The sequence below is a fragment of the Daphnia pulicaria genome, chromosome 2, assembly GCF_021234035.1.
Source record: "Daphnia pulicaria isolate SC F1-1A chromosome 2, SC_F0-13Bv2, whole genome shotgun sequence".
NCBI lineage: Eukaryota > Metazoa > Arthropoda > Branchiopoda > Diplostraca > Daphniidae > Daphnia > Daphnia pulicaria.
The window spans coordinates 64,115-89,895 of NC_060914.1; the positions used below are offsets into that span (position 1 = coordinate 64,115).

Genomic DNA, 25,781 nt, shown 5'->3' on the forward strand with positions numbered 1-25,781 from the left:
TAGCAGACGAAACAACAAAACTAGGGGCATGGTCATTCGAAGTTTGAAAGGTTCACGGAACATTTGTTCGTGTGCTGCTGTCTGCTGTTAAAATATTAAATGGCTGTTAACTTTTGCCACGATTATTTGGGATCGCGGATCTTGTGTAGTCAAGTGTCAGTAATAATTTTAATTTAATAGTTACAATATTATCTCAACTAAAATAATATTGCAGTAAATAACATGAATTTGTCTTGCTCTTGCTCGTAGGATGGCTGATAATTACAAAATTGAAAATCTAATATCTGATGATCTCACCTCAAGAAATCGAGGTTTTCTTGCTGATTCTTTTGTGCGCCCTCCAGTTGATATCATACTTCAATTTCCATGTCCTGTCAAGATATGCTGCATTTTGGTCAATTCCAGAGTTGGTTCTCAACAATCTACAGGATGTGAGATCTTCGTTCAATGTGAACAATCAGGTAAGAGAAGTGGCGAAGATATTTTGGAAATATTATAAGCCGTATAAGTTTGTTTTATTAGTGACTTGCATGTTTTAGCCTTGGTTCTTGTAGCAGGATGTATAATTTGACCTTCATAGATCAGAATGTATTGAAGAGAACATCTTTTATGTGGGTTGTTTTCTGATGGTGTAGTAAATAATAATTTAGTGTCTGAGGGATGTATAAAGCGTCATTAGTAACTATGTCAAACAGATTGAACACATGTTTATGGCCAGATTGGAAATTTTTTCAAAGGAGGTTCTTTTTCTATCTTTTAACAGGTGGATATGATGCATTCAACTATGGGATTTTTAACCAGGTTGGGAAGTATTATTGGGATTGTGATAAAAAAGGGGTCTACATAGTTAGTGCTCTACATTCTGCTTCATGTAGATCACTCCCTGCAGAAAATTTTGCCAGGCAAGACATAAACGGTCGAATGAACAAGTCACTGTCGTCTGTCTGGAGCCTGCGAATCAGAATTGTTAAAACATCTGGCTCTTCTATACCAGCCCTTGGGAGCTTATCTGTATGGGGGTATGTGGATTACTCTTGCCCTGCTCCGCTAGCAAGAACTGTTCTATTCAAGTGGTACGATAACAACCAACCGAAAACTCTCTGCTCCCGTAATAGGCCTGACGTGATTGATGCCCGCAAAAGTGGCACTAACACCAACACCGAGGCCAGTCAAATTGCAGGTGCCGCGGCTGAAGATGATTTTGAAATCCCCGAAGAATTCCTTGATGGCTTGACGTGCGAAATAATGTCCATGCCAGTCCGTTTACCATCTGGTAACGTCATAGACGAGAGGACTTTGGAGCGTTTCGCTAAGCAAGAAGCGTCTTGGGGCAGACCGCCGAGCGACCCCTTTACTGCAAAGCCCATCTCTGCTAGTCATCGGCCCATCTATGATACAGCTCTCAAAGCGCGCATCGATTCTTTTCTATTGAAAGAATCTCACCGACCGTGTCTGAAAAACTGTCCGCGAACAACGGGCCCGATTCAGACTAGATCATCGGACACGCTTCTTCAGCTGGGTGACGTACCGAAAGCCGCAGACAAACGACCCAGCACATCCGTACCGTCTGTTCCCGCACCTCCGCAACCAGCAGTCATCGATCCCTCAAGAAAATGGCTTTCTAACGTGGCTTCGAGCCTACAACATTTAACCGGAAGGCGTACCACCACCACCGTGCGATCCAGAGGCCCGTCGAGCTCATCTTCGGACGCTGCTGGCGTCGTCGTCGTCAAACCAACGACAGCCAACAACAACACCTCGGTCTGCGTCTGCGGCTTCCAAGATGTTCGACCCGTCTATTCTTTGCCGTGTTCACATCGTATCTGCCGATCGTGTTTACTCGACATGAAGGCCACCAATTCTCTATCCTGCCGCTGGTGCCAACTGCCCTTTGCTCTTCACGAGCCCGTCTTACAGCATCGCAATCCGTAGGAAATTGTTTGCGTCCTCGACTGCTGCCCAACTGTACGACAACATTGGCAGGGGCCAAGAAAAACAAACAATAAATACGAAATGTAAGCGACTCGCCACCGCTCGTGCGTTTCCACTTCACTCACTTTTTCTCCTGACTCCTATTTGATTCGCCTTTTGGAAGTTGTTGAAGTTTGTTTTTCTTGTTCCTTTCGTGCTGGACGCAATAAAACATCATCCGCTGCCAGCTGTGTGTGTGTGCTCGCGCTTCTCGTCGCTCGCGCTGCATAGACTCACATCAACGAAACGATGAGAAAAGAGAAAATAATCATAAAAGAAGGTATACATTATACATTATACGTAGGCTTGCGTAGTCAGTGTAAAAGAGAGAAGAAGAAGAAGTTTTGGTTTGGTAAAGAATGATACTAGAGGCGGGAAAAAAGAAAAGCTCTCAATGATATCGTGACTGGCCATCGGGAAACGTGATGGCGTTTCACTGCCACTGCTGCCTGGTGCTGTTGATGACCACGAACTGCTTACACCCCGTGCTATGCGGTTGATGGCTATCTTGCCTTCTGTCTTTTTCAAGCCATTTCCTTGACTTTGTTTTGATTTTTCCTTGATTCCTTTTTTTGTTTTTTTGTTTTGTTTCTTACCTTATTTTTTTATTTTTATTTTGGAATTGTTAAATAGCCGGTGCACCATCGTTTCGGGTTAATGGAAATGTAGGAGAAATGAAAAGGTTTCCGATTCTCCGCGGTTCTTCAGGCGACCGGCATTGTTCAGCCCAAGATCCATTCTTCAAGAGATATTTCTGACAGCGTGTCCATCTCTTTTTGGATGATTTTCATTCTTCCCGCGGGAGTGCGGTGGGCGGAAGATAAAAAGCTGCGGATCGCACGAGTCCTCGACGACCTCTTCATCTTCCACGCCAGAGAAAAATGAAATCGCCGCCGCCGCCGCCGCATTCGTGAACAGTTCGCCCCCACATCGGGTTCTTTATTACTCAGGTGAGAATCGAGTTTGGTTTTCCCTTTTTTTGATTCCTCTTCGGGTTTGGTGCTGCGTTTTTGTTTTTTAAGGCTTTTTTGGGCTTTTCTTTTTGTGTGTGTCAAAAGCGAAGAGGGTCGAATCGTTTTCTTCCTTTTTCGTTCCGAACGGTCGTGATGTTTTTCAAGGCAAAGGTTTTCTTCCATGTTGTTTTTTCTCTGGGTGGTGTCTTTGATTTATGACGATGATCAAGACGTAAAAGGAGGGTGGGGGTTGAGGGGTGGGTGGAGTTTTACGTAAGGGACGAGGCCAGAGGAATACGAAGAAAAGGAATGAAAGATAACAAATGCCGTCAGCGCTATGTATACTCTCAACTCTGACAACAATAACGAAAAAAAGAACAAGTCAGAGAGAGAGAGAGAGAAATGAACAATCAAAATACGGGTGAAAAAGGGGAGCACGGAATGTTTGGAAGAAAAGACAAAACAAGAAGAGAAACAAAAAACAAAAAAAACGAGCTAGTGATCGTTCCTAAGGCCATGAAATTCATCCGGTGAATGTCCTCTCTGGACACAGCAAAAAAGGAGAAAGAGAGATAGCAATAAACAAAGGGGGGAGATGGACGTAATACCACGTCTATTTAGTAACCACGTAGCTCTTGTGCGTGTGTCTGTACACAGAGTCCAAATACATCTACTTGTATTTGGAGAGCCAGTAGATCTCTCGCAACGAGTCTCTAGAGCTGAGAGTGGGGAGCCGGTTTAATCTCGACCACTCTGGAGCACGAATCGAACGGATGGAATGTTTCCTCCCCTCCAGATTATGATGGAAGCGATTCAAGTTCAAATTTTTTTTTTCTCTTCTCTTTATCACTAGTTTATCTCTTCATTTTTTGTCGTTTCTTTTCAGTCTAGTTTTCGGGGAAGTAACGGCAAAAAAACACGACACTCGCTGTATCGCTATATCTTTTTTTTAATAATCAATAAGAAAATAATAAAGGCGTACTTTCTTTCGAAAGTTCAACAATCCACCGGAATTATCGCACCACCCAAAAAATGTACAGTAACTGTAATAACGTATCGGTATAACATCAGAAGTGCCTTTCCGGTGCTTTGGCTTCTATTTTTATGAGTGTGTAGAGGCATAGACATTTGTGCGTATCTATAGACAGGGTATTGTATTTTACTATTTTCGGTTCGACTCGTTGTTACTGCTCTTATTGACGTTATAGTTGTTTTTCAGTTGTTGCTCTCGTAACGGAACTCACGCGGAGCGGTTATTGTTGTGGCGAGGGACATCAATTTTTGTTGGAAGAAAAACCGTAATGATGGGGGAGAATGTGATGTCGATTTGGTCACTCCATTTCCCATCAGCTGTGCAGGGTTGAGCGCGCGAGCGATGGATGTTTCGCATCGAACAAGTCGAGGAGGGGGTCGTCGTGCGGGATTCCGCTCGTCTTCTTCGTCTGTCGTACGTGTCGGTGTGAAATTCGATGGCCGAGGAATGTTTTGATTAAATTTTTTTTTTTTTTTTTTTTTTTGCTTCTTTTCATTCTTTCGCTTCTCAGTTTGTTTGGGCTCTTGGTTAGCCTTCTCTTCTACGCATCTTATTCCAGTATACAAGACCGCAGTCCGAATGACTTGGATATTTTTTGGGGTTTGTTTGTTTGTTTCCAATCGAAGCTCCAAAAGGTGAAGCTCGGTCAAAGTCCGATCGAAATAATCCGCAAACCAAAGGGAAGGAAAAAGGAAAGAAAAGAGGAAAGAAAAAAACAATAATTGTTCTTTGTTTTTTCTAGCGCAATAACGGTGTGGGGAGGGAGTTCAACCAGGTCATTTGGCAAGCAAATAAAAATCACCATGACGAATGGGTTTGAGGTGTGTCGTGTTGGGCGATAATTAACACCACCTGTATCCATTACGCGAATGGGGACAAATGTCGCTATGTGTGTGCCTATTTTTCTTTCCTTTTTGACTCGGCTGTTTTATGTGTCCTCCTGGAAAATGAACAACAATTTTCAAGTCGTTTCTTTAACGATTTTTGTTTTTCTGCGTGCAATCTCGCACAGATGGTCTGCGGTCAAGTTCTCTCCATCATCTTATTACTCCCTTTCATTGGCGTGGGGCGCAAGGAGAAGCCGAGAAGCTCCTTCTTCCTTCTGTGCGCACCACCAAACAGTTGGCTCGATCTTTCCTCCTCGTTTCTTTTCTTTTTCTCTCTTTTTGAGACTATTCGTTAGAACAAACTACCAGCAGTTCGTATTTGCTTTTTCTTCTTCGTCTTCTTCTTCTTTATTTTGGCGCTTTCGACAACGAGAAAAATGTGACGCTCGGCTGGATATAACAAGTCATCCGCCGGACCCCAACTTCCCCCGACACTTTTTTTTTCTTTTTCTCTTTCGTTCGTTTTTTTTTTCTTCCCCCATCGCCGTTTCCCACCCATTAGTAAAGTGTTGTTTTATTATTTCTCTTCCGTCCTGCAAGAAAATAAGTGGAAGAACATTGTGAGTCGGTTCTCTTTATTCTTCTCCTCCTCGAAATTGTGTATCAATCTTTGTAGAAAACAGAAAAGAAGAGCTGACTCGGATGGCCTCGTCTGTTCTTTTTCGGTGAAAGTGTTTCTCGAACCGGCCGAGCGTATCGGCAATCGACTTTGAGTGTCGTCAATGTTGGAAATTGTTGACTGCGCCAAGTCTTGCGATTGATTGAACGCTCGGAATCTCTGGTTGGGTAACGGCTACACTACACTTTGCGTGAAGAAAGAAGTGACAAGGGAAATATTCCTTTTCAATAATTTCGGGAGAAAAATAAAATGTGATGCTTGTTTTTGTTTCAGGGAGGGTTAGATTTTTAAAAGAAGAAGAAGAAAAAAAAAGAATAGAAAAATCAACTTATGCATATATAAAGAAATTGCCCTCTGGTCTCCTCCACGGTTCTCTGCCCTCATGTATTCCTCCCCTCCCGCCGACCACCTGACTGACGACAGAGAAAAGACCCTGAACGCCGGCGGGTACGGGTACACTCACTGCGGCTGGCAATGCAGCGGGACCGTGTTGTTGTATAGTGTGGTGTAAAGCCCACCTCCCTCCCTTTTACGTATAGGCAGCAGCAGCTCCCTCTCTCTCTTTGCCGAAAGCTCGTGTCTGAACCGAGTTCCGATCAGTCGACTGCCGACCTCTCGTTCGGCGTGGTTGTGCCGTCTCCCCAATTGTTTCTTTCACGTCGGTTTCCATTCACATTTTTCTCATTCTTCCTTTTTTCGAGTTGTTGTGTGTCGGTTTCGAGCGCATGACCGGGAAAAATTAAATCGAGCCAAAGGAAATCGCATCGTCGACCGTTTCGTGTCTTTATCTTTTTTTTTTATGTGCATCACATTTTAAAGAAGAAAAGAAAAGAAAAACACCAACCTGGTTGATTTGTTTCGTTTGATCGCCGTTGGAACTCCCGGCCCTCTTCTCTACCAAAGCGTTTCGTCAACCAGCCCAACAGGTATATAGTACACACAAGGCGTTGTTTTGCATTTAGAGAGACACATTTCGTAATGGCCGGGGCTATAAGAACTGGTACGCGGTTGTTACGGTAATGCAGTAGCGGGTGACCAACCTCTCGGCAACCATTCCAGTTCGATAAGAGCCGTTTGATGGAGATTGGCGGAGATTAATTCAATAGCATTGTCGACGACCTGTTCCTCCTCCCAACCAAAACATTTCGAAATAAAAGAAGGAGCCCTGCCTTTTATTCCTTTTTCCCACTTTTTTTTTTTCGGTTTTCCAGCCAAAGTCGTGATGACGACCTTTTGAACTGAATTCTTCCTCACTGGGAAACAACACAATTGAGCGCACCGCAGCGATGTTTTTTTGATAACACGTTAGCGACGACGTTAATTTTTTTTTTCTCTCATTTTTGAGGCTTTTCAATGAAGGAAAATGAAAAATTGCGTCGGGCCGAGTCATTGGCGGAAAAAGGAGCCCCCCCGTTTGTTTCGTTTTTGCTCCAGGAGAGAGAAAGACAACCGTTGCTCATTTTTATTAGGTAGAATAATAAGAAGCTCTTTTTCGCCAATGATGAGCCCCTCTCTTTGCAGATGACCATGAAAGGCACTCGTTCTCTCTCTATATCTCCTCTATGATTTATTCTCATATTTTCATTTTATTACCCAAGGTGATGGTCCGGTCTGTCTGTACATCGTAAACCTGGAAAGGAGGATAAGAAGAAAGAAAGAAAGAAAAGGGATAGGATAGCGTATAGCTAGAAAGAGATACACAACAAGTTGTGCTAAAATAAGATAGAAGCGCAGTTTCTGTATGCAGATTGTTCCGTTCCTGGTTCGGCCTTAAATGGGCGACGTAACCTTTTCGGCGTTCCACTTGGCGGAGTTCTAAGGTCCTCCACGTAGTATTTTATCCCAGTATTGTTGTTGTTGTTGTTGTGTCACGTAACACATGCGGGGGATGTTTAGATAATCAACGGTATCTCCTTTTCGGTGTGCCACTCGTTTGATCAAATAACCAGGAAAATGATTTCTGTTTTCTTTTTTGTTTTTTTCTCAAAATGAGATAGATGGAACAAGTAAATAGTAGGGAGTAGTAGGCAAAGCGAAACGTTACGTGGGATGAGACATTATGACAGGCCGTATTTTTTTTTTTGGTTTTTTCTTTCTCCCAAGAGTTTCTTTCTTTCCGTAGAGTAACAGAAGTTGTAGTTGGATAGTCATCGCTCATCCTTCTTTTTGATTTCTCCTAGCACCGAAAAAAGACACGAAGAAATCTCATTAACGTCGCCTTTTTCCTGTTCAATTTCGGGAAAAAGAAGGGGAGAAAAATAAATAATAAATAGAAGATGAATTTTGTTTTTCTCTCTCTCCTTACCGCAAGAAACGAGTGTGTCCCTGTTACTTTTTTCTCCCCCATTTTTTCTTGTTTTTTTCTCCCCTTGGTTTCTTATTTCTTTCGTTTTATTCGTTCACTATGGCCATGATGATATTCACCTTTTTGAGAATTTTCAATCAGGAACCACACCCAGTTACCACTGGTTTTTGGCTGACGTGTCATCTACGTACTTGCCATCGGGTCACGAATAAAAGAGAGAAACATGAAAACAGATTAGCAGTTGGTTTATTTTGTAATACCGAGAACAAATTTCCCTGTAAGGGCGATAGCGCCCAGAGAGAAGAAGGTAAAAATGAGAAGCTTTTTAAAAGAAAGGAAATTGTACCGCCGAAATAAAAGTTACAGAAGTAACCTGAATGCCAACAGGAACACAAAACCTTTGGTTCTTTGGCTATTGACATGGCCATAATATATTGTTGAGGCGATAACCGCGATATGTTCCTACTACAGTCGTTGTGTTATAGTCGTCAATTTTTGTTTTCGGTTGTTTTTCGCCTATTTTTTGCTCACTCTCGTATACGTTCGCTCTGTGTGTTCTCTCTGACAGGAGAAAAATGTTGGGTCGTACAATGTGAAACCGCGTGCAGTGAAAAACGTTTTTTTTTGTGGAGGTTTTTCTTCTTTTTGCGGGACTGCTTTTTTACGAGCGGAAGTCGACCATCGAACGAAACAAGCCAGAGCTTCCGCCCGCGGGACGCACGAAAGAAAATAAAGTAACGAAAAAGAATTAGAGAGGAAAAAGAGCAAAGAAACGATTGAACTGGGCCGTCTGCTTGTTGTTGTTCTATCCCGCAAGGCTTTGGGTTTGGTTCGCTGGCGTTTTTTTTTTTTCCAGAAACAAAACCGAAATAGAAAGAGTAAAGAAACTTCGTCGGCGTGTAGGCAACATCCAAATGGAATTAAAATACACGGAGGGGAAGAAAGAAAAAAAAAATGGACTGAGTGTGTGTATAGTTAGTTGCGTTGTACTCTGAGCAGGCAAGGCAATCACTTCTGGTCGAATGGGTTGAACTTTAGTCGAGTTAGTAGTAAAGTTTTTCTCTTTTGCGAGGAAAAGAAATAGGCCGGAATGCGCGTGTGTTTTGTGTTTTCTTGGTTGAATAGTTGACCGATTTAAAAGGAAAAAAGAAAGAAGAGTCTCTTTTCAGAAGAAGAATTCGGCCCCCTTCTTCTCCGTATATCATTTTTGGGCTGCCGAGTGGAAACAAGAACACGTAGGACGGAATAGGTACCGTTAGGTGACGTGCGCTGAAATTCTGAATCCGTAGGCTGGCATCAGGTAGTTATGTGAGAACTAACGTTAGGATTCATCGCTATCCATTCTCCCCTTCTCGTCATTCCGGTCGTCGAGTATCAGTCGACGGACAGACTACATTACATACACGGTAGATGATTGATACATTGGGAATCCACACCGCACCCGACAAGATGTTTGCGTTTGTCGATGCAAATGCAGCCGACGAAATGAGAAAGAAAGTTGAAAGCTGCTTAGCATCTTCTTCTTCTTCTTCTATTATTTAAGCACCTCATACACGCCAGACGATTTCATCATCATTCTAAATAATCCCCGCGAAAGAAATCAATTCTCCTTTGCCAAATCAAAATCAGAATTTAGAAATAAAAAGGATGTTAACGTTTTACATGCAAAAGTGAGATACCATCAGTTTGTGTATATACTGGTCAAACTGTTTTCTTGGCTCCGCTCACCGTGCCAGTTGTCCAGCTGTTGGATGCACACAGGGTCCGGGCTTTTTTTAATTTTTTTTCTTTTTACAAGCCCTCGAGAAAATCAATGCCAATTAAGGTATTGAATAGACGCCAACTCTGTGGAGCTTTGATTATGGCATTTGGCGTTGTTTTTTAATGACCGCTCGAGGGATCCTGTTCGTGCTGACTATCCCAAGCAGCTGCAGCACGCTAGGCGCTCCACAAGTTATCGCTCCGAGATTCGAAATGGTGCTGGTAGCCGAACAATCGACCGTCGTCTTTTTTTTCTTTTTTCTTTCGTTTATCCTCCCAACTCTCGTCTATTTTTGTCCCTTTTGATATTTTTTCGTCCTTTTATTTTTTTATTGAGGAAATTCGGTTTGGAGCAAAGAAAAATCAGGCAGCAATCAAGGGGCGGGAGACGGTGGCCCGTCTCCCTTGACTTTTGACTTTATTTGGGCCCTTTAACCTGATAAGGAAAATGCCAGAAACGGTTGGAAAAATTGGCGACGATGATGATGGAACTCAGGGCACTTGTGCACGAAGGACAACCGGATTTTTTTTCTCTCTCTCTCTCTCCCTCTCACTCCTCTATCACAGAGATAAGAGACAACAACAACGAAACGGTTCCGCAAGTTTCTCTCTTCTGTGTTGGGTTGAGTCAGCATCAATGCGCGTAACGGTCGGCCAGACAAGTCAGTTTATCACAATTTCCCTGCCAGCTAGTATCCCGAAGGTTAACTGAAAACATTCGTCCAACCAATACCGAACACACCCTTTGTGTTTGTTTGCCTCTGTGTGTTGGTTCGGAGAAAGGAGAGAGCTATATCTTGATCTTAACCTTGTTGCGTTAGTCTCTTGCCTAATATTTCTTTCTTTGCTATACTTTTACTTCAATGTTGCCCAGTTTCTTTTGTTATTGCGTTGTTTTTTTTTCTCTCTCTCCTGCTTTCCGTGCCAAAAGTCGGATCATATTTCAAACATGATTATGAGGCACCGTTTCTTGACAGCCTACTGTGGAAAATCGGTGCCCAGTCGGTTCTTTTTTCAGCTGGTTAGCGGATGAGAAAAAACACGAATGTTTCTCTTTGAATACTTTTTTTTTTCTTTATTTGCTTCCACCACCAGACAGTCAAATAGAACAGCACCCAATAACTCCGCCCGAAAATGGAAATTACGTATTTGTTCGCAGATTCCCTTTCTAAAATCTCCCCTAAGCGATTTCTTTTTGCTTCTTTTTATTCTCTCCGCCTGACTTGTTAGTGTTGCATTTTGCTTCTTGGTTATAGTTACTTTTTTTTTGTGGGTAATTTCGCCCTTCTGGTGTTCCCAGTTCTGGGAACTACTGGGAAACCATTTGTGGGGGTTTTTTCATTCTTTTTTTCGCAGAGGAAGAAATGCCCATGTGAAGTTGGACAAAAGCCAATGAAGTAAGAGACTCTTAAAAAGGGAAAAGTGGGTGGTTTTGAAAAGGGCCAAGCAAAAGTCGATACGTCGCTAATAAAAAGCCGTAAAGCTCGCACGTACAAGTTGCCTTTTCACTCCTTTCTTGTGTAATATCAAGGTCGACATCAAGGCGTTCCATATGAGGGCATCTTCCGCCCTCCAACACGTTCAGTCTGACGTGTCGGATTAAATCAGCGCAGTTGGATGTATGTATAGAAGAATATTAGAAGAATAAAAGGAAGAGTTTGTCTTGTTGGGGCTCTTCTCTTTTAGACTCCCAACTTTCTTTTTCATTTGACGGGCGACGTATGCGCTCGTCCGACACGTTTCGTCCGCACCCACAGCTGCCCGTGAAAACTTGAAAAGAGTTGACCAACTCGACAATGTGGTGACACCATCCGCATCACATCGTCCATTACAAAAAGGAGGGAAAGAAAGTTCTTTTTATTTATATATAGTCACAAGAATCATCGTCATTCTTAACTCGATTCACCAATGTTTTTATGTTTTTTCATCGAGCGCTCGTTCATCACGGCGCCAACCGCTTGACGGTTTGTGTGGGTGGTCAATTCCGGACCGAACTGACCGTTCCGTCTCATTCCCCTGGACTCTCTCCTTTTTTCTCTCTCTCTCTCTCTCTCTTAATAGTGACAGCATAATGTATTTATATTCATTTCTTTTATGAAAGTGTTATCGAAATTCTGAGGTTTCCTCCAAGAAAATGGTTATAAAAAAAATAGTAGCCTACCACGGGATGCGTGAAAGCTATTTTCGTGATGAGGGTTCGTTTCAAAGTCATTTTCCGATTTCTATTTCAAACCGATTCCAACGCTATAGCCTAATGTTATACCAATTTTATCTACTTAATTCGTCCAGGTTCTTCACGACAAGCAACAGACCAAAAACCCTTCCTCTAGCGTTCCCCCCCAAAAACGAGAATGAGATTTTTAACGGATTGCCGTCAATAGTCTGAACGAAATCAACCGAGACCTTGGCTCACGATCATTGCCGCCAGTCGCAATTGTCTTTGAAAAACAAAAGAGATTAAAAGAATTACAGCCAGAGTGTTTAGATAATATGTCTGCGTGTGTGGGTTCCGATTTCTCGTGCAGGGAGTACGTGTATGGTGTAGGGTAGACGACGCGTGCAAAGTAGGACACACAACAACAGCCAAGTGTGCAGGCAAACTTATCCGCCTCCTGTTATTGTTAGAAAGTGACTGTCGTTTTTTTGTTGAAGACTTTTTATTTTATTTTCTGGGTTGAAGACTTTTTTGTTGACGTTGTTGTTTTGCAACTCTCTCTCTCTCTTTTCCTCCTTTAACGTAGATGTGTGCAATATTTGTGTGTGTGGTTTGTTTGCTGGCGATGATGATGATTGTGGTGGTGGGGCTGCTGCTGTTATTATTATTATTTACGTAGGCTTCTGCCACGTTTTTATACGGGACGGGCAGCAGGCTGGCTGCACCGCTGCACCCATCGGCGCATTATATTGTTAATGCCGGGCGTCTCTTCCCAGTCATTGTGTACGTCAAAGAGTCTTCCTCTCACCTCAATCTCGGCCCATTTCCAATGCAGCAACAGTTTGAGAAATCTTTTTCTTCTTCTTCTTCTTAGCTGCTCTTGTGGTGGCGGAGGAGGAGGCGGTAAATTGAGAGAGAGAAGAAGAAACATGACTGAAACTTTCACTTGGCTGCGGCCGCTGATTCTGATTCTCCTTTAGTGTATGCACACACACACATCTTTGTGTATTATTCATCAGTTGGCCTTTTTTTTTCTTCGAGACAAACTTAAGCAAACATCGTTGCATTTGAATATTTTTCATTTGCCTCCAACCAGCAACTCGGCCATCCAAGAAGAAGATTTTGGGTTGTTGGTGTTGTTGCTGCTGTTGTTGTGTTCATTATCGAATCTTGGCGGCGCTCACTGCGGGCACGTTCACCTTTCGAGTTCACCTCTCCATCCTCGGGTACTTGCGATGTGCTGCTCTCGGTTGTTATTCATTAAGGCCGAACAACACACTCTGCCGCACTAGTGGTGGTGGTGGTGGTTTTTTTTAGTTCGTTTTCATGGACCCAGAAATTTCAGTTGTCTTTTTATTCCATTCGACTTGCACGACCTCTCGGTCTGTTTGGTTAGATTTTCTTCCTGCTGTGTGTGTACGTGTATAGGATCATCCCGGATGCCTTTATACGTAATTTTGTGTTTGTGTGTGTGCCTAGTAGCGCGACAACGTAGGATAATTCCAGTCTTATACGGCACGTTAGTTTGTTGTGCAAGACTCTGTGAGAATGAAAAAGGGGGAGAAGTTGCGCAGCCCAGGGAACCAACAAATGAGAGTTGTTCGGGGTAAAGCTCACACACACATCCATTCCGGATGGAGGGGAGGAGGAAGAAGTAGAAGAAGTTGGGAGACATTTTCTTTGGAAATCTATTCATTCTTATTATGAGTTGTGTAATTGCGGGAAAAACGGGCAAGAATAGCACTGGTGTACCTGAAGAAAAAAAAAGTGGAAAATGAATTTTTTTCTTTCCCCGAGACATCATTGTTGTTGTTGCTTGTATGTTGTTACCATTTAACTTTGTTTATTGTTATATTCATTTTCGTTTTTGGATTTTTTTTTTTTGCTCTCCCCCTCTAGGAGTTTGTGCATAATGAGCGACATGAAGAGGCTCTTCTACGTGTGGTTCCTCGGCGCCAAAGAATGCCGCGGATTGCGTGGCGACGAATTCGTTCGGCCCATCGTCCGGTACGTCCATTTTCTTTCGTCATTCCTATTCAAGCGCGTGTGTTATTCAAATTTTGGCGCTTCTAATTACCGGGTTACCTTTTCGACTCATCACAGTCCTTGTAAGGGCCTCATCACGTCTTGTTTCGTTTTTTTCTTCTTCTTTTTAATTCGACTTGTTTCTCTCTCTCTCTTTCTACCTTTCGGAGCAGAAGAAACAATAACAAAACAAACGACCAATCACCTTTTTCTCTTCTCTTCTCTCGACTTCGTGAGGCCCGTGGGACAGTTTTTATCTTTTTCCAAGGGGAAGGCAAGGAGGGAATTTTGAAATTGAAAACTTCCGCGTCTTATTCTTCTCTCTCTCCCCTCTCCTTATGGCTAGACTTAACGACTCATTTGTGCCGGAACGCCACCACCAGAGCGCTGTATTTTTTTTTCCTTTATAGTACCGTACTTGAGTTGCATTGCGTAGCTGAGTCGGAGAAAAAAAAGGAAAAATGGGAATGAACCGAATAAAGAAACGAAGCGAAAAGAAGAAGAAGAAGAAGAAGGAAAAGGGCTATTAGATGAAGCCAGTGTGGTTTTCTTTCTTTTTTTTAGTTACACAGAATCAACTGTGTAGTACGTGGGATAATCTGAATCGTGTTCTAATATTATGATTAGAAAAGAAAAAGGGGAAAAAAAATATCCGCCCTTCCCTTTTTTTGATATTTTTAAATTTTGTTCAGCTCCGAGCTTCGATCCAATTTTTCACGGGTTGGTGTGTTTGTCGGTGAGGTCATTGACAAAAACACCTTATTGGGGACGTCGTAAGACATCCAGGGGAGACTATCATTTGTGTTTGTTTTGGGAAATGGAAAAGGGACCGCGGCAAACAAAGTGTGTAGGACGTGCATGAATATGAATGTTGTGTGTGTGTAACACGTTAAAACACTTGACTCGTCATCGATAGCCGAAAGGAACGAACGAGACGAGCGTGCAAGGAGGGAGGGGTTCATCCTGCAGAAAAAAAAAAGCCAAAAAAATTACGTTTTCATTTTAAACAAAAACGAAACACAAAGTTCGATGAACGCTCGGGTCCTCTTTTATCTTTTTTTTTTCTTCAATCCCCTGAAATGTATTTTATTTATTACGCAGTCAGCTATAGTCGCAGTCTTTATCTCTCTTTACCTTAGTACAAATTTCCGTCCTCGGCTCAGTGGTACTTTTTGTTTGTCTCATTTGATCCGGACATGTTTACGACTCCAAGTTTTTAGGAAAGAAGAAAGAAAACTTGGCGTTTGAATCTTTTTTCCTTCGCTGCTGTCCAGGGAGACCAGAAATTACTGCCGTGTACGCATTTCAAGTCTACACACAGCCCAGGTCTACGCGTTTGGCAGCCTGGGCTTTGCGACACCAATAAGCTACGTCTCGGCCGTGCCATATAAAGTCTCTCTAAGAAGGAAACGAACGAGCCAAGGAAAGAAGAAAAATAATGATAATAATAAAAAAAAGAAAAAAGAAGAAGAAAATCCAACTTGTTTATGCAACGTCGTGCGACTTTTTTTGTGTGTGCGCTTCCCGGTCGTCGTCGTTATTGTCGCCAGGGTCGTGGAAATTTTTCTCAGCCGACAGCCGAGTGTGTATATGCCATGTAATAATAATATGACAACTGTAGAGCTTTTCAAGTCTCCGGTGGTGAAGAGATGAGGAAAGAAATGTAGACCCCCACTTCGGGGCTGGCTGTCCCGAATGGTCGTGATTATGCGGTGCGACATCCTCCTCCTCCTATTCTCTCGCTGCAACTACTACTGCCGCACTAATAACAGCCAACCGTCGTGTATTCTTCTTTGTTCCTTTTTCTTTTCTGGCTTCACTTGCCGAGCAGAGAGAGAGATGCATGTAGGCTTTTCTCTCTCCTCTTTTGTTCTCTGTGCGTTCCATCACGGAATTGACGATCACGGCGAATGTAGACACACACAGTGCGTATACCTATAAGAGCGGGGTCGAAGAGATGTGTAGCCTGCTGGCCTTGCATTGTTTTCTTAGCAGCTAGTCATATAGGCATTCCATCTTTTTCTCACTCGCTTCCAAGCAGCTGCTGGAAATTCCCTCCAAGGCTGTAATCACCTCCTTCAATGCGTTCGCTGCTCACAAATATCTTTCGAGCATCAGAAGCAAGGCGAGGCGAAAAAAAGAAAAAGAGCTCGAGAGAAGATAAAAGGAAAGCCTTGCAAGTCGAGCCGGTGCGCGCATTTCCTTATCTGTTGCAAAGATGAATGGGGAAGAAGAAGAAGAAGAAGGTCGGAGAGCTCGTTGTGTTCAGAGAGTCAAGTTGGGCTTGGTTTATATTTTGTTCACCTTTCGCCAAACCTGACGCCCATTTTCTATCTCATTCCTTATCCACCCAATCATCTCTAATCGCTTTCGACGTCTTCAATCATAGAGCACACACATCGCTTCTCCTCCGCTCACGATCTTCTTCTTTTTTATGGAGGACCCCCCTTCCTTGTCCCTTACGCGTCATTCCACACGGGTCCAATCAAGCCATTATTTTTTTTTTCTTCTTCTTCCATCCGATCCGCACGGATGCGATTGGCCACAGCAACCGCCGATGTGTTGTTTTTATAACTGAAGCGTATACCGTAACTTTCTTCGACTTGAATTTTTATTTTATTATTATTTGTTGTTTTTTTTTTTTTTTTTTTTTTTTTTTTTCGTTACGTGTGTTTCCTCCGGTTTCGGGCTGTGTGTAAAAAAAAACACCTGGCGTGTGTTCACCCATCAGGGTCGTTTCACTAAGATGAATGTCTGCCTGTATGTCGTCACTGTCGTGAAACAAAAAAACAAAACAAAACAAGATGCCGAAAGATCGTTCCTCCCATTGTGTTTGCCAATGACACGAATCGCTTGACAGCCGGAATTGACTAGTCCTCCACTTTTTGCAACAAGTTTACATTTCATTTTTCCAGAGTTGAGTACTCGCAAAAGTTATGCGGGGAATGCTCGTGGAAATTGAAATTGATTTTTCCCCCCTCGTTCCGTTGGCCGCCCTCTGCTCGTGTGTAGACGCTGTCAAAATGATATTATGACATCACGTTTTGGAAATTAAATTTGAATAGGTCGAGCGGTCAGAAAAACCGGAATGAAAGGTGGACGATAATAACGACGGACAGACGGGCAGACGGGCAGACAGACAGACACAGAGAATTTGAGAAATGGGAACTCACGTTTGCAAGGAGAAACAGAAATAGGGAATAAGTGTCGAGCGGATGAAAGACTCTGGCTCTTCTTTTCTTTCTTTTTTCCAGATATATCTTATCTCGGATCAACGACCGAGCGCACCGAATCCGGGTGCACGCGCACGCCATCATTCCGTACTGCGGAAGAGACGAACTGACCGATGAACGAAAAAAGAAAAAAAAAAACACGAACGAAACGAAACACATACGCGTAGAATTGATGATGGCTTTCGTGTACGTGAGAAACTCATGAAGACCTGCGGTTATGTGAAACCATTCCTAACCATTTTGAAAAATGACAATGGCCCACACGGCGAGACTCTTATGTCTTGTCGGGTTTCTTCCGTATGTGTTTGCCATCATCATCTCGGCCCAAATGATGATGCGCTCCGTCGATCATTATTGTCCCGCTCTCTTTTTTTTCTTCGCAGACTTCATTTTTATTTTGATTAATAGCCCCCCCCCCCCCTTATTTCAAAAGAGATATGGAAGTCCTGTAATTTTGTGAGTTGATGGCGCGCTGGAATGGTGAGGTCGTTGATGGATTTGTTTGGCTAAATGTTTTTTTTTTTTCTTTTGTTCTCTTTTTGATTTTGATGGCCGCGTCCACAGGTACTTCCAGCGCAAGGAGGAAGAATGCGAGCCGTCCAAAGTGACGCTGCAAATTTCGGCGAAAGGAATTAAATTGGTTGCCGATTCCCTTCGTCATTTTGTGCCCAGTCATGCCGTCACTTACGTCAGTCAGGGGGCTCCGCCCGACGATGACATCGTCTCCGTCATTTTGCTCCTGTACAATCCGATTACCAAGTGCCCGGTTCACTTGCACGCCTACCGCTGCGACTCGGTCGAGACGGCCGACCTCCTGTCGGAGCAGTTCCAGCTGCTCGTTGACCTGCCGGAGAACCAGCGCAAGATCCGCGATCTGGAGCAGCGCCTCCAGTCGCAGGGACTCTACCCCAGCGCTAGCCAGAACCAGTCGAGAATGCTCATCAAATCGTGCGATACCGGATTGGGTGGATCCAGCGGAGATCTACTTGCCGGCCACAGTGATTCATCCAGTGACGACGTCGCCTCAAATGACGTCTGCAAGTCAGCGGCGGATCTTCATCGTCCCATTCCGCTTCAATCCGATCCGGCTATCTCCAAAAACGACCAGGAACGTATAGCCCGTCTCTACGATTCACTGGCCGCTGAGCTGCGCGACAAGCTGGGTGGCGCCATGTCCGGCAAAGCTGCTCCACTCCTTCTGCCTCCGAAGGACTACGAGACGCAACAGCCGGAATCGGGTCGACCGTTGGCCAAGAATCCAGCGGTTCAATCCAACAACAATCGGGCCGGTCGCGCGGTCGTCCGAGGCAACAAGCAAACGGACAACGGGTCGTCGAGCGGATTGTCTAGTGGAATAGGATCCGATCTGGACGATCCGGTGGCTGAACGTTCCAGAAATCGCGAATGGATGCGATCGACCGCCGTTAGCAGTCAGCAACAACAACAACAGCAGCAGCAGCAGCAGCAACAACAACAACAACCCGACAATCGAGTACAACAGCAATTTCAACAGGCTCGTCAGCGTTACAGCTATCACGATTCCAACAGCAACAACAACAACCTTATGCAGCAGCGGCAACAACAGCAACAGTACCAACAACAACAGCAACAACAGCAGCAGCAGCAGCATCAAGAAGTCCGGCGTCGAGAGCCCGTCATGCGTCAGATGTCAGAGCGGCGTGACACGGCCACTTTATTGAACCGGCGCTCCATGTCAGATTTGCGCCGCCAGGAAGAGTCGGCCGTCATGATCCGCCGGAGAGAAGAAAGCTGCCGTGACATTCGTGCAAGTAACGCCGAGCTGAACCGTAGCCGGGCCGATTTCCAGCAACTTTTATTGGCCGATGGGAACCGGAGTCGGGTCAAGGAAGCTCTCTCCAAATTTGAGAGCCGAGATCACCAGCAACACGAGCACGTCAAGGCCGTTCACGCCAGTTCACGCAGTCGCTCTTTCCGCGACGACCAGCCGTCTCAAGGCTGGAACGCGGGCTTCAAGTACCGCCGCCAGCCGTCGGCTCTCGTCGATGGCTATCAAGAGCTGGACCAGAGAGAACGCTTTCCAGGTATGATGCCAACTTACTATTTACCATTGACTTGAGAGAGATGAAAAAGACTAACTAATGCTCTCGTCATTTGTCTTGTCCGTCCGTTTGTGCAGGTCTCGACAGAGAAACGGCCCGCGTCCTCGAGCCACTCCACGGACCGATGGGCGGCATGTCGCATCATCAACAGCAGCAGCAGCAACGTCACTTGCAGCGCCACAAATCGTCGGAATTTGTCTCGATGATCAAACGTGGCGGTCCGAACGAGTCCGGAACCGTCGTCGTCGTCGAGCCTACCCAAAAAGTGGGCAATCGACACTTCCGCGCCGTCCGCCAACCCAACTGACGCGACGATTTTCAATTGTGATTTCTTTTCTTTCATTTCTTATTTTTCCCTTTGGGTATTTTTTTTTTTTTTTTTTTTTTTAATATTCATTTTCTTTTCAATCGGAAAACCTTTGGGTCCTTCTCGTCCTCCCCCCCCCCTCCAAAAATATGTTTCCGTTGCAATGAAACGGAATGACCGTCAGATTGACTTCTAATGGCCTTCACATGCCTCAGTGTGAATAGAAGAATGGGAGAATTATAGAAAGAGAAAAGCGACTAAAAGGCTACCGAAAATCGCGTTTTGTTTGTTAATGGTGGCCGATAGAGGACGACGACGAGTGCGGCACTACGGTTGCATTGTTTCGCTGCTGCCGCCGCGCAGCCGAATGAAAATGTTTCGTCTGATTGCCTTTTGATTTCGTACACGGGAAGAAAATGCAAGAAAAGAGAAAAAGCTAGATAATAATAATAATAAATAATAAAATACAAAAAAAAAAGAGACGCATCAGCAGAAAAAAAGAACCCGGAACACTTTTTTCTTTTTTTTTTTTTTTTTTTCTAGAGAGTCCGCGCTACATTTTTTAATAATCATTTTATCTTTACCTCTTTGTATTTTTTGGTATTTTTTTTTCAATTTATTTCTTCTTGTTCTTGGCTCTTCTGTCCATTTGTTTTTCCTCTTCTTCTTCCACCCAGTGAAGCAAAGAACCTGGAGTGGTACGAAAGTAAACAAGAGAGTGTTGCAAAGTAGTAAAACTTTCAGTTGCTATTTTGTGTGTGTCTTAGTGTGCGTGTGTAAGTGTGTATGTGTTCCCCACCCCCTCATCTCCAATTCCCTCCCCTTTATTCCTCCCTTTTTATCCCGTAACGCAATTGCTCGTGACTGATGTGAATGTGACCTTTTTGAATATATATATACAGTAAATATTTGTTCTTTGGGTTTTCGTTTCTTCTTTATTTTGTGTGGGGGAGGAGGGGGGCGGCTGGAGAGTGGAGACGGACGAAAGGAGGAAAAAGAAAATGTTTGTAATAAAACTTTCATTCCGTAAAAATTCTGCCACTGCTGACAGTACTACTTTTTGTTTTCTTCATTGAGCAACCCTTGCGGCTTAACGACGCTAAAGCCACGTCATAAAGTCAATGCCTTTATAACGTAGTGCACAGCAGTACGTCCTCATCCAGGTTGGGGTTTTTTTTTCTCTCCCTTTATTTAAAAATAATAAAGAGAAAGAAGAAGAAGAAGAAAAAAAGGAGGACATTGCTGCTATTGAGCTGTTTGAGCGGCTGCCGGAGCACGATCTCACGGTTGAGCCGGAGGGAGTGTTGCGCGGAATCGTGTTTAATTTTTTTATGCAAGGAAAATCTTCTTTCGGGTATTATCAAGCCACACGGTGATGAGTCGCTCACGATAAAGAGAACGAACGCGACAGCGCGATGCGGGTTGATTATTCTTCCGCCCAGACAGCATCGATTCCCTGTCAAAAAGGGAAGATTAAAAAGGCCTGACGTCGTTCCCTTGGTATGAACAGTATGAAATCGTAGGGGCCCGAATAGTCACTTACGCTTCTTTCTCTTCTCTAGTTGGAGAAAGGTTCGCCAACTAGCCACTCACGTCCGTTCGTACGCACGCACAGTCGTCACTCGTCAGATTTGCATGAGATTGCCGACTATGAGGTTTTGATCGGGAATTTTCCATAAATTGATTGCCATCTCGCTTCGTCAGCTTAGACTTTCTCTCTCCACTTTGCCAGTTGAAACGAAATCATTTAGTTTCCTTCAAACTTGTGTAGATGAAGTCTTTAATGAAGTTTATTCATTTCTCGTCGTTGAGTCGTGGAGTACAGAATGTGGTTTGCGTCTTATTGGTCAAATTCCCAGATTCCAGTTGACTGTGGTAGCAGGACGATATGCGGTGTCATTATTAAGGGTATAGCCGCTCGTGTAAAATTCCTGGAAGAAAATGGCATCCTCCGACAGAGCAGCACTAGGAGCTGGTATGAAATCGTCAAACTCGAAGGAGAACGCTGAACGCCGTTCATCCGTAATTCATTTTTCACAAATTATTTATTATTACGAAAGTATTAATAAAAGTCTCTAAGAAATTTATACTGCGGTTTACAAGAATCTGCTTTAGGCGGTCCCAGGTGAAAAATGTGACACGGAAAATGATAACACTGAAAAAGAAATGTCTGGCATTGTTGCAGTACAGCAAAACATTTACTGATTCACTGCTCTCAGAAAATTTAAATCACTCAGTGTGTTCAGACCTCGTGTCGTGTGACGATTGACGAAGGCACGAAGCAGAAAGTGTTTTCCGAAAAGATGTTATCAAATCAATTAGTCCACTGGATTCATTACATTTCTATAATTCCTCGAATCTTCTTCAACTGTGAAAAGACTTCAGCAAACTCGACAGTATTCGCATATCAAGGTAAATCTGAACTTAATTTTATTGGGTTAATTTCGCCTGTACATATCAGTATTATAAGCCAAACACTTATAAATTAGTATATCGCATCCTCAGGAATCGTGCCTTCATCTTTTGCTTTTCTGACAGCTTGATAAAAGCTGGTGAAATCCACGTAGGGACCAATCCTCCCATCTTCATCAAGGAGCATATTCTGAGATTGATTTGACTTGATTTGCTCTGAACTCTCTGTTGAAGATGTAATAGAAGCCTCAGTAAGTGTTTCACTAATACTATTGCCAACTGTAGAAGACAGTGTGTTTAGCTGAGTGTCAAATTTCAATCCCATCGTTGAGGAATCATTGCTGTATGCATTGAGGGAAGTATTATAACTACGTAGTGTGCTACTTGCACTCAGTGGAGCAGACAGTTGAAAGTTGAAATTTCGAATCAGTAATGTTATGTCATCTCGTTGACAGCAAGTGACATGATTTGGGTCCTATTTCATGCCAAGAAAATCAGAATTAGCTTTGCCCAAGACAAGAATAGTAAACTTCCATACTTCCATATAATGATCGTGATGAATACGTGCGATTCGATCGACAACACCTTGAGCTACACCCGTTATAGTGCTTTGGGATCCAAATTGTTCCACAACAATCTGAGCAATTTCTTTGTTAGCCTGTTCGCTATTTGTCGCTTCTTCTAACGCTCCGTACAATCCTTGAGTCGTTAACAGTAAAAACCTTTAATCAAGAGAAAAACAGTAGATGGCTATGGTTGTTACGGAATTAGAGAATTGTCGTAGTTTATTTTTTTTACCTGCAAGACTCATCCAGGTTAATAGGTCCTATGATTTCAGCATCAGCAATAACAGGTTCCGCTTTAGCTGCACTGAAGAGATCGAAATCTTTGTAGCCTCCTTTAACAGTATAATTTCCCAAGCAACGAGTCGTTAAATGACTTCCTTTTCCCGGCAAATCTGCACAAATCATTTTGAATCAATTAATTATCTGAGATTAAAAAAGAAAAATAATTGAATCACTTTGAAGTTTTTCCACTTCAAGTCCCATATGCGACAGACGGAGCACTTCGTCATCGTTGGTCAAGTCATGATCTACCGTTAGTTGCATTACTCTCAAAACTCCTTCTGCGTCTATTTTACATAATAAAGCTCGGCAGTCTCCAACATTAGCGACATACAAGTGACCTATACAAGTGTCCAACAAGAATATCATAGAAATGCTTGTAGTATTGAACCACTGCAGCTGTTGTGGTACCAACCATTAAAGATTAACGCAACTGCAGCTGAGGCACTAGCAGACAACCGAACATTAGCAGCTCTTAGTCGATTCACAATATCCGGAAATTGTTGGTATGCATCATATGATTTGATTCCTATAGTAAGATAGGGTTTCTTTAAGAAGGTAAATGTCAAGCTGTTGAAGACAATACCTTCAGGTAATTCACATAAAAGATTTGCTCTCTCAGCCAGTAAGTCATCAATTGATTCGAAATAGCTGCGCTCTACTGCTAGGAAAGCTTCATTTAAAACTTCTTTCACAGCTTCTGGGCTGGTTTTATCATTGAGCTGCCCAAGAAGGATTTCTGCAGGCATGCGCTGTGCTGCAAAATCTGCAACAGAAGATCCATCTTTCCCATTGAATACTCCATACAGGAATGTGTGATCATCAATTTTGAAGTGGAAACTTCTATCTTCACATTCACAGGCCTCTCTTCTATAGCCATCTTCTTTATAGATCTGATTTGTTGATAACCCCACACCTGTCAAAAAGAAAGTTAAGACACACTCAGTTATCGGAGTAAGATTTTGCTTTATTTAAAAACCTGTGTAGAAGCAAACGGGTAGGTCATCTGTCCAACTTTTGGTTTCAGAAATTTCTGCTGACATTAGAATGGCTAATCAAGGTTTGCAGTATTATGCAGAGTTCATTAAAGCTAAAGTAGATTCTGAGCTAAGGTAGATATTCTGTTATACTTATCACCACACTTAACACTATCGTCAGTCCTAACAAGAAATGTGAAGTACTAATGATTAGTGAACGAAGCGTCGTCTTCTGCTAGTTTGTTTACCAAAAGTGGTCTCGCCATCTGCTATTCACATTGAAAACTATCACGAAAATATTTCCCGCCAAGGTTGATTTTTAAAATTCAGCAGTTCGTTTTCGTAGTTCGTCTTTTCTCTTTTGGCAACAGCTAGGTCCCCCGTCAGCTGGAATCTCACTATTTTAGTATTGTGCATTTGTCTTTTTCTTTTTCAATTTTTATGGAAATGGACAAATGGTCATCGTCAACTTAATAAAAATGACTTGATTAAAAGAAAATTTTTAGTAGGAAGATCGAACCTCCATTGTATATTTGATGGATTTGATGTGCTATGCACAATTTGCGTTTCTTAAAGCTTTTATGTTCGTTATTGGGCACATTTTTCCTGAACACTGAATTGTTCAACGTTATTGAGAATTGAGATCCCTAAATATTTAACTGTGTAAACATTATGCTTTAATGAGTAATTCGTATTTCGATTCGAAATTGTTCTATTTTGTAGTCAATTTGAGTTTTGGTTTTATTTTATTACATGTTGATGTTATACTTTTTCGTTTTATTACATGTGGTCTTTATCTTTGCCACGAGTAACCTGAGCCCCGTTCAAATCCGGGGAATTTTGGTCTAGCGTAAAGTCGGACTGTTTTGCTATTCGCTTTTCTTTAGCTTAATCATCTGCCCGTTAAAGATTTTTTCGTGAGAAATCTGCCCAGTGACTATCTTACTTGAAGATTTCGTCATCACGGCGAGACATCTGGTGATGATGCTGGTTGTTGCGTCATCAAAGATTGCGTCATCACGGCGACGACATCTGGTGTCGGGCATGTTTGGGCATGATTCCATTTTGGGGGAGGAGCCTGTGTTGACACATTATCCGTGACAGACACAGGCTCCTCCCACAAAAGCTTGTTCTTTTATTATATATGGATAATCACTACCGCAGGCCGACGGGCTCTAACTGGGTTTGGTAGGAAGGTGGTTTCAGATTAAAAATTTCTTCTACAGTATTGGCTTGAATTCATTCCCTGTTTCTGTTTGCAGCCAAGAAATTGTTCGATAGGTAAGAACGGGAAACCGAGGACCTGAAGGATTCAGTCCACGATTTTCCCTCTACCTCTCTGCTATGCTGACTCATGGCGCCAGTATTGCTCATCACAAACAGTGACATCATGAAATGAATATGGATTGATCATGTGTTCGAAACTTGGATAAGATTGACAGAGGAATATTTTCAAAAAAGCCGACTGTCCTTCAAACGGTTCGAAATTTGTATAAAGTGAGTTTTAAGCGATAATCATTTAATTTAGTATTCATTTTTATATTGGTTGTTGTAGACCCATCCCCAGCAACGACAACCTGCAGAAGGAAAGGCACGTAAAACTTGTCATGCAGTGGTGTAGAGGTTGGGTGAGAACCGACACGTGTTACATAACCATTTGGTATTCATTTTGATATTGGTTGTTGTAGACCCATCTCCAGCAACGTCAAACTGCAGAAGGAAAGGACAGTCACACTCGAAGGTCACGGAGATCATTACGTTTACGTAAAACGTGTCATGCAGTGGTGTAGAGGTTGGGTGAGGACGGATGTTTTGCATCATTATCAAGCAGGTACAACACCCGCAAGGCTTTAGAGGTGAGGGTGAGAAAAAAAATAGTATAAAAGGAGAGAGAAAAACTGCAGGAAAATCAGTCGAGTGAGCATCTCCGACACGGCAACAACTGCAGCACACTTACCATCTGCATTCTTCACCGTATCGCCAGTTCGCAACCATGGGTAAATATTCTGTCTTTACATTGAGTTTTTTATCAATTATATTTTTTTTTCATGTGTTAATATGCCTGCTAATATTTCATAATAATATTTAAATTTATTTACGGTTTAGTCAACTATGGCGTCGTGCTCCTGTTGGGTGTTGTATCGTTGATGGGTCGACCACTGGTGTACCGATGTCTCCTGGGGATTGCGTATGCCAAACCGCAACGCCGCCGCCTTA

General features: G+C 43.0%; 3 protein-coding genes and 1 long non-coding RNA gene across 6 annotated transcripts; 3 read left to right on the plus strand and 1 right to left on the minus strand.

Annotated features, from left to right (window-relative positions):
* The first annotated feature begins 1 nt into the window (after position 1).
* Positions 2–2,252, plus strand: LOC124326014 (RING finger protein 37-like). 2 transcript variants are annotated; one of them, XM_046784585.1, is made up of 4 exons: positions 2–155; positions 250–461; positions 764–1,019; positions 1,116–2,158. In XM_046784585.1, the coding sequence occupies exons 1-4, from the start codon at positions 100–102 to the stop codon at positions 1,930–1,932; spliced, it is 1,341 nt and encodes a 446-aa protein (XP_046640541.1). In that variant the 5' UTR covers positions 2–99; the 3' UTR covers positions 1,933–2,158. The 2 variants fall into 2 exon arrangements, with proteins under 2 accessions (XP_046640541.1, XP_046640540.1); XM_046784584.1 differs by having other exon boundaries at positions 764–2,252.
* LOC124326011 (putative uncharacterized protein DDB_G0271606) lies at positions 2,160–19,808 on the plus strand. 2 transcript variants are annotated; one of them, XM_046784576.1, is made up of 5 exons: positions 2,160–2,251; positions 2,605–2,921; positions 13,584–13,691; positions 17,507–19,005; positions 19,101–19,808. In XM_046784576.1, the coding sequence occupies exons 3-5, from the start codon at positions 13,597–13,599 to the stop codon at positions 19,328–19,330; spliced, it is 1,824 nt and encodes a 607-aa protein (XP_046640532.1). In that variant the 5' UTR covers positions 2,160–2,251; positions 2,605–2,921; positions 13,584–13,596; the 3' UTR covers positions 19,331–19,808. The 2 variants fall into 2 exon arrangements, with proteins under 2 accessions (XP_046640532.1, XP_046640531.1); XM_046784575.1 differs by lacking the exons at positions 2,160–2,251; positions 2,605–2,921 and adding an exon at positions 6,047–6,389.
* A 1,935-nt stretch (positions 19,809–21,743) lies between these two features.
* Positions 21,744–24,302, minus strand: LOC124327152 (TGF-beta-activated kinase 1 and MAP3K7-binding protein 1-like). Its single transcript, XM_046786077.1, has 7 exons — positions 23,567–24,302; positions 23,174–23,503; positions 23,003–23,116; positions 22,764–22,928; positions 22,541–22,700; positions 22,281–22,464; positions 21,744–22,217 (listed from the first exon to the last, which is right to left on the minus strand). The coding sequence occupies exons 1-7, from the start codon at positions 23,628–23,630 to the stop codon at positions 21,816–21,818; spliced, it is 1,419 nt and encodes a 472-aa protein (XP_046642033.1). The 5' UTR covers positions 23,631–24,302; the 3' UTR covers positions 21,744–21,815.
* A 411-nt stretch (positions 24,303–24,713) lies between these two features.
* Positions 24,714–25,170, plus strand: LOC124327436. Its single transcript, XR_006916148.1, has 3 exons — positions 24,714–24,760; positions 24,827–25,061; positions 25,120–25,170. It is a non-coding gene; the product is annotated as an uncharacterized LOC124327436 (long non-coding RNA).
* Positions 25,171–25,781: the final 611 nt, after the last annotated feature.